Source organism: Diachasma alloeum, unplaced genomic scaffold (genome assembly GCF_001412515.2).
Source record: "Diachasma alloeum isolate Michigan unplaced genomic scaffold, Dall2.0 Dall_scaffold_00371, whole genome shotgun sequence".
Classification (NCBI taxonomy): domain Eukaryota; kingdom Metazoa; phylum Arthropoda; class Insecta; order Hymenoptera; family Braconidae; genus Diachasma; species Diachasma alloeum.
This window is the reverse complement of record NW_021680510.1, coordinates 1,392,974-1,407,634: the sequence shown is the minus strand read 5'-3', so window position 1 is coordinate 1,407,634 and position 14,661 is coordinate 1,392,974. Positions and strand designations below refer to the sequence as shown.

Sequence of the window (14,661 nt, the reverse complement as noted above, 5' to 3'; positions counted from 1 at the left end):
GTTTTCAACCCCCCGGAGAAACCGCATAATCATGTATTTTCCCCGAAATTAATGTTTTTTAATTTATAAAAAATCAGCGCATGTTTCCGGAGAGGTAAAATTCATAAAAATGTAATCTCAGATCCCTCCCCCTCACCTCCCTTCAATTTTCATTCCTCTGGATATATTGCGCCTATTTTTCACAGATAACAAAACCGAGCGTGTGAATAAATTAATTTACTTATTGAATTAATTAATTTTTTAATTCGAAAATCAATGCATAAGCAGATAGTTGTTTAGAACATTATTTTCAATTGTTTTTTCAACATAATTTAAAATATATATAATGTTCATATAAATTCTGCTCCCCCCCCATCAACGGGTGAAAATCTCAACCCACTTCTCGCAAAGTTCTAAATTTTTAGATTCCATTATTTTATTTATCTAATTATTTGATGCCCCTCTTCGCCCCTATTTGACCGGCAGCATTCTCCTCCTACATATCTATTTACGATAACATTGTTCACGTAGGGCAATTGGGTCAGTACAGAATTAAACTAATTAAAAAAAATGCCAATATGAACCTATTGGTTAATCAATTTTCTCCCGCCACTGCTGCCGACTTTATCGGCCTGGGCGAGAAGTCGACACTGCCGCCATCCGGCGGCGTTCCCCCTACTGATTTATTTTCCCTTTCAATACGGAAACTATTATTTTCCTTAATTAATGGAAATTAATGTCATTAAAGCTACTAAAATTCATGAATAATTCATAGATTTACATCCATAATCGTTCCAGGTATCATTTACCCTTTTTTACACCAAAACAAGTAGCCACCTAACAGCCACCTAATTAGGTGGCTGTTAGGTGGCTCCCTAGGGGAGGAAGGGGGTTGCTATGGAATTCCAGAATTCGTCCTTTATGGTGGAGGTAAATCTGTCATTGGTGGAGAAGATTGAGGTCGTAGGTTGATGTTGTTGGAGGAGGGATTGAGAGGGGTGGCTCCTCTCAGGGGTATACGAGATCTTTTCTTGATGGATGTCTGGTCATTGATTGAGTCAGATGCGGTAGGGGAATCATGAGATCGTTTTTTTAAATTTTTGTCTGGGGAAGGTTCGAGGGCAGCATCTTGCTGATTTAATTGGGTTGTTTGTTGTTGGGAGGTAAGAGGGTTATCATTGAGATCATTCGATTCATCAGTTTGATTTTCTTGGGACATAATCGACATTAAATCGCTAGCAGCGATCATTGACTCATTGTTAATAAGCATGGTCTCAATGATATCACTGTTTGGATAAGATTGCTCGGGGACTTCTATTAATTCTGTCTCTGAGTCAGAGGTTGTTCCAAGATCCATTTTGTCCACGCTCGGCGTCTTGTCCGACATTATGGGTGGAAATATGGTATGAGGAAAAACTGGGTTAGGTTAGGTGAATAGGCGCCATAAGGCGGGTAGAAACGCCGATGACGCCCAAAATTATGGGAGAATTTTGCACTCCGCGTACTGTTTTAATGGTCGGACTGTGGATTAAATAGTGTGTTTTAGGAAGATGGGATTTTTGCATTTAATTTTGATATTTTTAGATCGCAGATTGAATTGAAACAATCGGATTGTACGTGTATGTAAGAGGCACGAGAGAAGCGAGGTGTTACTCTCGCCGCGGTTCACACGAGACTCCGCTGTGGGTTCAGTATGACGTGGAATGTCAATGAGTGAGACAATGAAGATCTCTAGAACGCCGGTGACTTCTTTACCGGCGGAGGGGACATTATGTTAATTTTCTCCAGCAGGATAAATTTAAATTTAATATCCAATCACTACCGGAATACATAAATAAATCATCACAATATTACTACTTTTATTGCGTCTTATCAGATACAGTATAAAAATATTTCATTATACATTTTGTTTTAACATTTATACATTTTGTTATTACAAATTGACCGGAGATATTTCTTTTTTCTATTCAAAAATAGTACATTATGTCATGAGGGCGATAAGCGGCGGTTTGTGAGGAGTGTGGAGTTGCAGCAAGAGGCGTGGCAAGCAGGAGACGAGGATCGCCGAAGGCGATCCGAGTCGGACGCTTGCCATGCCGAGTGTTGCAAACTCCACACGACTCACAAACCAACGCTATCGCCCGAATGGCATATACTATTTTTCGTCACGAAGGCCCGACGCGGGTGTGGGCGCGGGAGGGGGTCCAGGGGGACGAAGTCCCCCTGAAGAAAAAAATAAAAGCAATAGAAAAAAATAAATCGAAATAAAATCAATATCAGTTGATGCGAAAATAAATAACTAGTAAAGTCCGCCAAAATATCCAAAAACAGTAGGTTGATGACGGTAATTTTGGACCTGTGAAAAGAAAATTGCATAAAAAATAGAAAATAAGAACAGATATCAAAGATAAAAGAAGATACTCAGCTGTTCAATTTTTCTTCTTTTATTAAGAACAGAAGTCGACGTTATAAATACTGATATTTTAGAAATTGTTGTTTTTTGAACAAAAATATCAACTTTAAATTGAACAAAAACTCGGAGAGTGACTTTTTTCTAATGATAAATCTTCTCAATGACACACAACAACATGGCTACCACTAGTGGGTTAAGTTGTAGAGAAGGCCGCTAGAGGCGCTGTACAGCTCATCCGACTATACGTTTACCCGAACGCAGAGCGCATGCCCAAGTGGGGGGAACGTCAGGGCACATGGTGACGCCCACTTTATCGCTCCTAGGATGGGTAAGTGAGATTTACCCTCCTTGGAGCACCGAGCGTCTCATTTACCCTCCTTGGAGCACCGATTATTCAAGTGCCGCGGTAAACTCTCTTTACCCCCTCTCGACAGAGCCCGAGTAAGCGCCGTTTATCGGGCCGAGTGACGAAAATAGTCTTTTCTCAACTACAATGGTTTTTCTACGTCTAGAATATTTTTAATCCTTTGTTATGAATTTTGAATGGTTTAAATATATTTTTATAATCGACATACACTTCCGGAATTTTGCGAAAATACTTTTGTCATAATCTGATGACATATATATTCATTATGTATCCATTATATATCCATTTCACATACTATTTCCACTTCAATGCACTTACAAACATGCTGCGTTGTCAAAGACCATTAAAAAAAATGTTTAATTAAAAGTGTCATTACCAACTGACACTTTTCTCTCCTTTTCAATATTTCTGCCATTTTTCGATTTTCTCCCCATCGTCAATCCACTATAACAGCTCCAGAAGGCACTCCACGATCCTCAATGGGTACTTTGAAGTAATGAATAGACTTATGAATATTAGGTTTCTCACTACGGGCTCTGCTCCATATTTCCATCTTCAGTCCACGAACAAGAAATTACAAGACCTCTAAAAAACATGTCGACAGCTTGACGTGCAGCAGTTTTATTAGTTGGTCGAGGGTGACGTCAATAATTACACCAGTTTCACGTGAACCAGTAGTTGCTGTACGATCTGAAAGTATAGTTTAAATAGTTTAAATAGTATAAATATGTGTAAAATAGTTGAAGACTTTTTTTTTCGTCGGATTCGATTTCATTAATATTTATTCTTTAGTACAATATATGAAATATTTTTTTCATCAAGAGAAGGGGATTAATTCGAATTTGAAAATCTTTTGATACTATTTGATAATTTCACAGTTATCATAAAAATATATCAAGAGATTTGAAAGTTTATTATAGATAAATATAATAATCGAATAGTTCAAAAAAGTCAATTTTTTAATCCAAAAAAGAAATATATGAGATATACATGAGATTAATAAATTCGCGAAACAACTGATGGAAATCACCGGAGTATTATCTAAGCAATGAGGGTTTCCTCATAAAAAAGTTAAAATAAATGTTGGAAACTGTGGCAAATTTGCGTATATAAAAAAATGGTGTCTTGGCAATTTTTTTTTCATGTCCTGTTGTTCGGGAGATAATTGTGTTCGAGAAAAGTGTCGCCACGATAACTCGATAATAATAAGCGAGTGATATTTCTAACTTGTTATGAAAATATAGAATAAAATATGGAATTCTACTCACACACAAGTTTGTGCTCAGCAGACTTATCGTTCACAGATTCAATTATTGTTGCCTCGCTGTAAATGTTATTAGTGAAACCACTGCTAAATTTGCAGTTGTATTCAGCAGGGCAAATGTGGCCTGGAAAGTCATATTCGCGGAGTTCATTATCTCCTTTTCCAGTGATGTGGCAACGTAGGTTCATGGAGTTTGCAAACAATGTAGTTCGTAATGCTACGTAGGGGACTATCTCACCGTCCTGGGCAATCTCAATGCAAAATGCGTTCGTGTCATCATGCTGCACCTTTACTGTAATATTTGTTTTTATATAGTATTGTACAAATTTTCTCGAAGAATTTATGTTCAATCTAGGCACACCACTGAATAACCGTGCCCAATTGGAAAAAAAATTGCGGTGAATAAACATGTATAGGGGTGAGTGGGGCAATACGGGCACCCCAGGGTAAAATGGACACCTAAAAGTGTCAAAATGTTGAGGTGTTCTAGACGATTTGAGATTTTTGGAGATAGAAGTTCCGTTTTTTTATTCTGAAATTCATTTTGTTTGGAAAAATGGGCGCTACATGAAAAAAAAAAACACTGAACTCATTTGTCTCATAGAAAACCAAAGAAAACAATGGGGTCTCATTTTGCGTCGGTCTCCACTACGAATTCACTAATGCCATACATAGAATAGTCGATTGTACGTACAATGTGGGTCTTCTCGTAAGTTATTTCATGTAATTTGTGCTGTAAAAATTGTTTATAAACACTCTTATCCTCCAAGTGTCTATAAATTGTAACACAGTGGAACTTCTCTTTATCTCCTATGTGCGACAATTGTGCGCAATAGGCCGTATACTATCCTTTTCAAAATTGTAATCCGCAAACTTTGGCGGTTTGTATCTTAGCAAAAAAAAAAATCGCACAACTGTGGGGCCAATTTCATTCGTTAGATTGAATATTACTCTAGTCCAATACGGAGTTCCATTTTTTTCATCCGATAGTTTCTGCACTATTATGATAAGAAGATGAAAAAAATCATGTTTTTCATGTGCCATGAAAATTAATGAACTTTGACTGAGTCCCAGGACCTCAATTTTTTTTCAAATATCCCAATTTTTGACATGATGGCCCACTTGTTTAAGAATGGAATGGTTAAATAAAAATTTTTTGGGCTCAAATGAAAGAGCGGGTCGAGAAATGGCGTGCTAGGGCCTCTAAACATGACAAATGTCTCTGAAGATAATATCTGTTTTCAGTTGAAAAGCAGAGTTGTGACAACATTGTCTAGGAGGACAATGGGGTCTAGGAGTATGTATAGGAGTGTGGATGAACATTGGGTTCTAGGAGTCTCTCCTGGTTCAAAACCATCTTTAGAGGCATCAGCACGCCATTTCTCGACCCGCTCTTTCATTTGAGCCCAAAAAAACATTCATGAATGTTTTTTTGGGCTCAAATGAAAGAGCGGGTCGAGAAATAGCGTGCTGATGTCTCTAAAGATGGCTTTTTAACCAGGGAAGACCCCTAGACCCCACTGGATAATGTTTTTCACAACTCTACTTTTCAATTCAAAACCAGAGTTCAAAACCAGAATTCAAAATCGAAGGCGAGCATTATAATTACATTCACCAGATAATACTTTTATTGCCGTATGACATACGATATTTTATGTCATTGGGCCCGAGAACCGCGATCTAACCGAGCAAAGCGAGGTTAAAATCACGGTTTATCGGGCCTAATGACATAAATTAAATTAATATATATATGAGAATATATGAGAAGGAGAACAGAAGTCTATAATCACGATAGTATATCAAATAGACATGTACTTGTAAACTATCCACAACCTTTATTCATGTCAATTGATCGGAATTGAACTAATCAAACACTTATTTTCCAACGAAACTTTAGTACATTAGAGTACAAGGGCACAAATTTCCTTTTCAACGAATGTGTAGTTTACAGGCCGAGCCGAAGGCGAGGTCTGTACACACATTCGTTGAAAACGAAATTTATTACCGAGTGCTCTATAATATTTTATGTCAAGTCGTGCAGAAGTCGAGTTTTGAGCAGGCTGCGCGAAGCGCAGCGCGCGATAAACTCGACTTATTGCACGCTGCGACATAAAAAATATAAGTGAACTGTCGATATCCAGATGCTATTCTAAAGAACTCTGCTAACCGCCCTCTCATTCGATGTAAAATACACAGACAGAAAAAGTGGATTAGCTTTAGAAAAAAGTTTCTAAATTTTACAAACCGTGGTATCTAGTCATGTGGGTATGTTTTTGTAGAAAGACATTAGAGTTGGAAAAGATATTAACAAATAAACTTCAACTCAATTAAATTTTACATTGAAGTTTGAAATATTGAGTAACTTTGGATGTCCTGTTTGACTACTGAAATAACTTTGAAATTATTCATTATTTTCAATGAACAATTACACGCTCTACACGACTGACCTTTTGTCCATTTGCGAAATTTGTAAGATGGCTCTCTACACATAAAGGAAATCACCATAATGTAATAGGAGAAAACTCAAAAATGAGTTTTTTTTCAATTTGAAAATCGCAGTCATGATTAGTGTTTCAGAAATTGAAGAATATTGTTGAAACATGAAAAATTGAAGAAGAAATCGACGAGTCCATTTTACCCCTTTTTTGCTTTACCTTGCAACTCCTACGACGCAGTCCTATGATAATGTATTTGTTTTTATAACGGTCAAATAAAGTCAGAGCAGTAGATTTGATCCAATTCAACTCATTATTTGAATCTGGTGTCCATATTGCCCCATCCAACCCTATATCATTCAATTTAAAAAAAACCGCCACTTGCAATCATTGTGCGCGCGCCGCAAGTCACTCCCCCCCTTCACCGTGTCACACGCGCAGTTTGAAAATCAAAATGGAGGGAAGCAACGTAAAAAAAAAAGACCAGTGGTTTGTGTTTGTTGACATTACAAATCCCATTTTCAGGATTGTGCTGTTAACTCAATAAAGTTTTTATGATAAGTGATTGGTGGAGTGTTGCACTTTCAGTGCGAATGTGCAAAGAAATCAAGAACTGAAGTCCCAGGGCATATTTATGGGATGCCGCCGTTGTCAGGAGGACTCGGTGAGCGCATTGAGGTTAGCATTTCAAATTTAATCTGGGTGTAACGTCATTTTTGGAGTTTCATAGTTATACGATTGCATTATTTACCGGGGGTGGCTTTCAGGAGTACGAGGTGCTAAATCTCCTTGGTAAGGGCGGATTTGCCAGCGTCTACAGGGCAAGATGCTTGAAAACAAGAATGGAAGTGGCGATCAAAATGGTAATGGTTTAGGTTAAGTTCAAGCACTTGTTGCTTTGGCATATAAACTTAGTTTACTGTTAGAAAAAAAGCGGATTTTCATGGTCAGTCCACTATCAATTTTCAGAAGAGAGACATCTTAAAAATTCAATGAAGTTCCTAATTTTTAAGCAACAAGAAGACGAGAGTTTCTCAACTTACTTGAATTTTCAATGAAAACAAGAATATCCAGTACCAAATTAAGTTGGCTTTTCAATTAATGCAAAATTCAATAACATATTTACCTGCATTTTCTTCATTTTTATCAATTAAGGTAAATTACCCTACGCTCGTCCAGCTAAGATGAATAGATTATTACTCCAATATTTCTATCGAAATGAGTGTGAAGATGTGATGTTTTAAATTAGACATTAGAAGGTAAAACTTTGAGAATTAGTATTCACTCATATTAATCATGATAACTACTATTTTTTGAAAAATAATTGCCTATAAATGTAGACAGTCCCCTGCACTCGCTCACTTGTCCCCATGCACGTTTGACCCACGTCCCTATCCTCGTCGCGTGATTTAAGTGATATGGCAAGGTTATATCTAACTAATAACATCGTGAGTATCCTATTCTGTGATGAAACAATATTAAAAAATATTTTGAGGCACAAAGATATACGGGAGGGTTGGGTAAAATGGACACTTTTGCCTTTTTTTGACATGTCCATGACTTATTGAATTGTTCGTGAAATGGAATAATTTTATTTTTCAATAGAAAGAACAATGATTCCTCTTTGTGATGAGCTTAGACTGAGCGCAATTGATAAATCCGTTTCTGAGTTATAAATATTTTTTAAAAAGTCAAAAGTGTCCATTTTACCCCATCCTCCCCTATATTAATCGGACAGTCCAACCTTTTAAATGATTTTTTCATCCGTTTAGTCCGTTACCAGTTGACAGTTGATTGCAAAACGAACATAGGATCAATGCCATTTTCATTGTACTTATTCTTTTAATTGGCGATATTTCAGTGAAATATTAAAATATTACTATAATTTATGCATTTTTAGTGAATTTTAATCTACCCGAAACCTCAGTCAAGGGGTTTTTAATCCCATTTTACTGTTGTAACGGAGATATCAACATTTTTTAATGGTAAGGTTCTTAACTTGCGGCTTAAGAATTCACTCTGTCGTAGCACCAGCTGATGTTAAGGTATTTTTCTCTCTTATTCTTCAATAAATCGCGGTTTATTGGTGTCGATAACTTTCCTTGTTAATTAAAATAATAACTCCAATCGTATTTCACTCTTACTAGATTCTTGGGAACGTCAAAATGATTAAAATGTGATAGGTCACGACATCTGAACGAGCATAGGGACAAGGACGAACATAAGTACATTTACCTCGTCATGGAATAATTGAATTAGAATGCACAATTTCCATCGATGTTATCAGCAAATTGTCAATTGTTAGTGATAAAATTCCTTAAAAAGTCAATGAAACTGTTGCTGCATCAAAATGTCCCAGAACTATATCGGCAATTTAAGCCAAAAGTTTCTAACTACGTAATCGATATGATGCTTGACCTATTGTTAAACTGTTCTATTTGCATTTAATTATTGATTGGATTTTGAACTAATTTTTTTAGCTGAAATTCCAAAAAATTGAGGAAGTACTTCTGTATTTATGTAACACCATTGAAACTGATCCTTTATCTCGGGATCGAAGTTGTGTTTATTTTGAATCACGTTAAATTGTTGAAAATGATTGTTTATGATCGGGAATGAATTTTAGATCGACAAGAGAATGATGGAAGCAGCTGGGATGTTGGATAGAGTGGCCCAGGAAGTGTCCATTCATTCTCGACTGAAGCATCCAGCGATACTGGAGCTCTACACTGCCTTTGAGGATATTAATTATGTGTACATGGTGCTCGAATTGTGTCACAACGGGGAATTACAGAGGTTCCTAAAAGCGGAATATCCACATGGGTTTCCTGAGGATCAAGGTTCGTTCACTCATTCTAATTCCTCAATTATTCAATGCATCAGCATCAGTAGCATGAATTCGTACAAATATTCAATAATTGCTTAACTTTCCTTATTATTTCTCCTTCACTTTAATCACTTGAACTTTCTTCCATTGAATGCAATCAGATGAATATATTTAAAAAGAGAGGATTTCATAGAATTTATGAAAAGATCTTTCATTCAGAAAATCTTTTCATTTTCTCTTCTGAATCTATTAGTTTCAGTCATCCAAAGAAATGATTTATTTGAATCGAATGAATTGTTCAAATAGTTCATAATAACGCTTTTATTTAAATTTGAACTTTATTCATATTTCCATTGATCCAAATAATTATTTTATTTGTTGAAAATAAAATAATTTCTTAACCGACAAAGATAACGAATTTATTAACATGTAATGGTTTTCTTATTTCGATTGAATGAACTATCCATTTTATATAATTAAAACATTTCTATTGAAATCAATATATGAGCTTATGGATTTACAACAAAAATATTGTGGAGATAAACAGAAAAATTTCAAATAAAGCGGGTTATTTGGTCCAAATGCAGCATTTCTTGAGGGNGGGGGGGGGGGGGGGGGGGTGTTTAGAAGATAATCTGTGTAAAGTTTTCTATTCATGTCCCCTCATTCACGAACTTCCAACATCTTATCATTGCCATTCCTGCAAATCATTACACATCAAAATTTCGATCAATGTCTGTTCACGTAAAATTACATATTCATGTTTGGAATCATTGAAATTTTCATTTCCAGCTGCTCAAATCATTAAGCAAGTGGTCCAAGGACTTCTGTACCTCCACTATCACCAGATCCTTCACAGAGACATGTCTCTCTCCAATTTATTATTGACTCGAGACATGCAAGTGAAGATAGCAGACTTTGGCCTGGCAACTCAATTGTCCAGACCAGACGAGAAGCACATGACGATGTGTGGAACTCCGAATTATATTTCGCCAGAAGTGGCGACTAGATCGTCCCACGGATTGGAGGCTGATGTCTGGGGTCTGGGCTGCATGCTGTACACTCTCTTAGTTGGGAGACCGCCGTTCGATACAGATGCTGTTAAAAGCACTCTGACAAGAGTAGTCATGGCAGATTACAAGATCCCTTCTCATTTATCGGATATGGCTAGGGATTTGATCGAACGTTTACTCAAGAAGAATCCTAGGGAGAGGATTAAACTCAAGGACATTTCGAAACATCCTTTTGTTGCTCGTTTGGATAAGGAAAGACCTCATCATGTACGTCTCATAGTCATTGAGGTTTATGATTATTTCAGTTCTGTAGCGAAGTGGTAGACTAGGATAAGGGCAAAAATGGAACTTTTCAAGGAGAGTTGAAAGATTTGACTACGTTTGAGAGAACTTTCGATTCAATCAATAGAATTTTTTTTTAACTGCACTTATCCTACTTTATCACTTCACTACAGATTTACACTCAAATTTAAGGATATTCAAGTACTTTGGCTATTCTTTCATCAGTAAAATACTTTTGTAGTCGAATATCAGAGCTTTCATTTGAGCCCCATTTCACCCTAAGTTTCCGGACATTTTACAATTATTTTATTATTCAATCTTGCAGCTCTGATTTTGAATCTCGATATTGAATCGTTAGAAAACATTTTAAAAATCTGAAAAAAAATTGGAAAGTTTTTTCAATTTCTGAAAATTACGAGCATTTTATATGAATAATTTATAAACAATCAATTTTCCACGACAAAAATGATTTGTTCAGAATCGTAACAAATTTATTCATATTCAGAATTTTATCAGAAATCGATTTCATGCTTGAAATGATAAGGTTTCCGAACCTTAAACTCTCTGTTTAAACATTTTCAATTATTTATTCATAAACAACGAAGGTTTAAGTAATAAGGATTCTGTATAAAATGTAATTATTTTCAAATTTTTCTCATGTAATTCCATTGGCAAATTTGATGGTTGAAAATGGTTGAATCTGCAGTATGGTCTGTACCAAACTGTAAAAGATACTTCGATATCCTTAACAAAATTAATTAATCAGAAATCCATAGAATTTATTCTCAACTTTGAGGTTGAAAGTTTGGAGCCTCATCACTTTTACAAGTCATCTCTAAATGAAAATATTTTTCACCTCCAATAATTCTTTCTTTCAGGACAAAATGTTAACAAGAGCAATGTCCGGTGACGTCATGGTGGACTCCGGCCTAGGCCGCACACTCTCCTCCTGTGGCCGCCTGCCTCGACTCCGTTCCCGCTCAGAGGAACGAACCTCGACGGCCCCAGCGTTGATCACCCCCCTGGGTCCCCAATTCTCAGCTCGAAGTGACCCAATGACCGACCCAAACGTCTTGAACCACTACTCTAACCACCGGATGAAACAGACCGACTATTCCGCCGAGAACTCAGTGCTCTCAGGCATTGTTCGTGCTGGAAGCCGCGTGGTCTCCCAAAATATGCAATCCTCCCAGCGAAGTGGGTATGGCGGACATAAAGAGGAAACAGATCGTCAGAACGACGAAAGACAGAAACGAAGGGAGAATCCAGTGCCAACAAACTCTCCTCCGGACCTAGAACCTTACACTAAACTTCAGATTCCACCACTAAATACTGAACGATTACTTCCCGTTCGACACAGGACTAAGAACTTTATCCTAACAATTTTGGACAATGGAGAGGTTTGCATTGAATTCCTAAAAAAAAAGAATTTATCAGTGGACAAAATTAATGAGGTCTGCAGAATATCCAATGATGGACTTCGAATTGTTCTGTATAAACCCGATATCAGGGAAATTGGGGATCAACCGCCACCCTTGCCATCTCGAGGGGCTGATAACATTTATTCGTACGAGAGTTTGCCTTCGAGACACCATCGGAAGTACCTCTACGCTGCTAAATTTGTGAAACTGACGAAGGCGAAAACTCCCAAATTGACGCTTTACACGGCCAAGGCCAAGTGTGCGTTCATGGAGAATGGACCTCATCCAGACTGCGAAATGCTTTTCTACGATGGGATCAAGGTGACGAGGGTCGATGGGGTCGTTAAGTTGTTTGAGAAGGAGGGCGGGGGGATCTATAATGAGGGAGATGTGCCGAGAGAACTAGAGGAGTATTTGGAGGTCTATCAGGAGTGCTATCAGAGGTGCCTGCTGCTGGAGTCTTCGCTGGCTTCTCTGGAGTCTGCTACTGGACACTCGTACTTTCCGGCCATCGTGGGACGCAGACCTGTGGCGATGGGCGATGGGGGGTCTCAGGGCAAGGAAAATGTGTCGAGAACTACGTGCAGTCCTTTAGTTGTGAGTTTTGGATTATTTTATGGAGTTTTAACCGTTGATTTTCAATATTTCATGAGAAATGCTCGAATTCTTAGCTATTTTGCATGCGTCGCACTTTTTCCATTTTGAAAAAACTTGAGATCTTACTTTGAAGAGTCTAGAGGCCCTATCAATGAAAATCTCCGCCAAAAACATCGTAAGTAGTTAGATTTTATATAAGTCGAATTTTCAGAAAAACAGCAACTTTGAGCTTGAATATACAGGATATACAGGATATTAGGAAATGACTTTTTTTTCTCTTAACCCCTGATAGCGTTGCACTGAACATCAAAAATCTCACGGGACCTCTTCAAGTATACGATCTAGATCACTCTTGATTTTTTTCAGATTTTTCTTAGAGCTTTCAAATTTATCATTATGTCGATTTATGCTGTGCTAAGACGTGGATGTGATTATGGAGTGTTAAGATTTTTATGAGTAGATCCACGTCAATTCACCAGGCCAGAAAACTCGATGTCGGGGATTTTCATCTCAATTTTTTTCTGAAGTCCTATCGGCCGCTGTCCATGTCAGATGGACCCTGTCCGTGATTAATAAACATGTATCATCCTTCGTACTATTCTAGATATCAATACGTACTATTTCATGGGGAAATTTTTAGAATTGTAAACAAAAAAAAAATTGTAGCCTGGTGGCTTGGCGCAGTGGGTAAGTTCGTTGCCTCACATGCGAAAGGTTCCAAGTTCAAAACCCGGCCGGGTAGAATGGTGAGATCTAACCATTTGTGGGCATCTACATGAAAAGGGCCCACTTTATTTGGAGTTACGTATATTCCGATAATCTTAGTAAGATTCCTCACATTTTCAGCCAAAAATTAACACGATAGTATGAAAAATGACGTCGGTATAGAAGATCAAAAAATCAGTTTAACATTGGTTTAAATGGAAGGTGTGAACACAAAAACGTGAATATCTCGCAAAATAAATGCGACAAAGTGGGCCCTTTTCACGTGGACGTACACATTCAAAGTCTTGATCACCATCGCAGCCATACCCTAACCAGGTCGAAGCGATGTAAAATAACGATAAAAAACAAACAAAAAATTGGATAAAAAAAATAGATAAAATTATCAGCACAATGCAACTCGATTTTTCTTTTCAAGTTATTTTTAATATTTTTCTTCAATATCACATCGAAAATCAATCCCATAAAGGCTTGTGTAGAAGAAAATCTTTGTTTGCTTCATTTCGTTCAATCGATTACAATAATTTTTTCTAAATTATACGAAAAGGTGATTTCAGATGTCCTCATTAGTTTGAAAAATTACAGAATTTCTAGGAGAGATATTCGTAACAACTGATTTTGATGGGAATTTTGATGGGAAAAATTCTTTTTGTTGGTTTAAATGGAATCAATGTTTTGGGATCTATAAAATTTACTATGAAACGTTCCCTCTGATGAAATTTCCTGAAGTTCTTCAGCTTAAAGATATTTACATTAAAAAAATGCAATCCCATTCGAACTTCTTTTAAATTCCATTTCATAGTTTTCCAAAGTTTATTTATTAATTTGATATAATCATCATTATTTAAATTATGGGAGTAATATTTATTCTTTTTGTGATATTGAGTTATGTTCTACATATGCACATTGTTTCTCATGGTCTCGTCTTTTTTTGCTCTAGATGCCTTCATTCGATGCTACATGCTCAGTAGTCTCAGGCGTAACAACACGTTCGCGGAAGACGAATTCAATGCGCGTCTCTGCCTATAATTTCAACAAAGTGAATGTTCCCGGTGTTGGAGTTGCAACTCAAATGCCATCCGGTGATATCAAAGTGGAGTACAAAGACGGCTCATCACTGACCGTGAGTCCTCAAAGCATTGGAGGTGGAATCGTCTATGAAAGTATTACAGGAGCTATTACCAGATACTCCAAGAATCACCAGTATAACTCAGAAGTGCCTTATCCAGTTCGTGAAAAATTGAAGAACCTACCGACTGTCATAAAACATCTCGCCCAACCAAAACCCAGGAATCTAAGATAATTTTTATGGCCACACAATTTCTCCCAAGTCTACCGAT

General features: G+C 37.0%; 2 protein-coding genes across 4 annotated transcripts; one reads left to right on the top strand and one right to left on the bottom strand.

Moving 5' to 3' along the window:
• Window positions 1–2,880: 2,880 nt before the first annotated feature.
• On the bottom strand, window positions 2,881–5,930 carry LOC107041685. Of its 2 annotated transcripts, none has more exons than XM_015262338.1 (3): window positions 5,857–5,930; window positions 4,028–4,315; window positions 2,881–3,449 (listed from the first exon to the last, which is right to left on the bottom strand). In XM_015262338.1, exons 1-3 carry the CDS (start codon window positions 5,864–5,866, stop codon window positions 3,334–3,336), a joined length of 414 nt encoding a protein of 137 aa, XP_015117824.1. In that variant the 5' UTR covers window positions 5,867–5,930; the 3' UTR covers window positions 2,881–3,333. The 2 variants fall into 2 exon arrangements, with proteins under 2 accessions (XP_015117824.1, XP_015117826.1); XM_015262340.1 differs by having other exon boundaries at window positions 2,881–3,440.
• A 998-nt stretch (window positions 5,931–6,928) lies between these two features.
• On the top strand, window positions 6,929–14,650 carry LOC107041699 (serine/threonine-protein kinase PLK4). Of its 2 annotated transcripts, XM_015262369.1 has the most exons (6): window positions 6,929–7,136; window positions 7,226–7,321; window positions 9,085–9,298; window positions 10,078–10,565; window positions 11,459–12,598; window positions 14,262–14,650. In XM_015262369.1, exons 1-6 carry the CDS (start codon window positions 7,098–7,100, stop codon window positions 14,622–14,624), a joined length of 2,340 nt encoding a protein of 779 aa, XP_015117855.1. In that variant the 5' UTR covers window positions 6,929–7,097; the 3' UTR covers window positions 14,625–14,650. The 2 variants fall into 2 exon arrangements, with proteins under 2 accessions (XP_015117855.1, XP_015117856.1); XM_015262370.1 differs by lacking the exons at window positions 6,929–7,136; window positions 7,226–7,321 and adding an exon at window positions 7,535–7,613.
• Window positions 14,651–14,661: the final 11 nt, after the last annotated feature.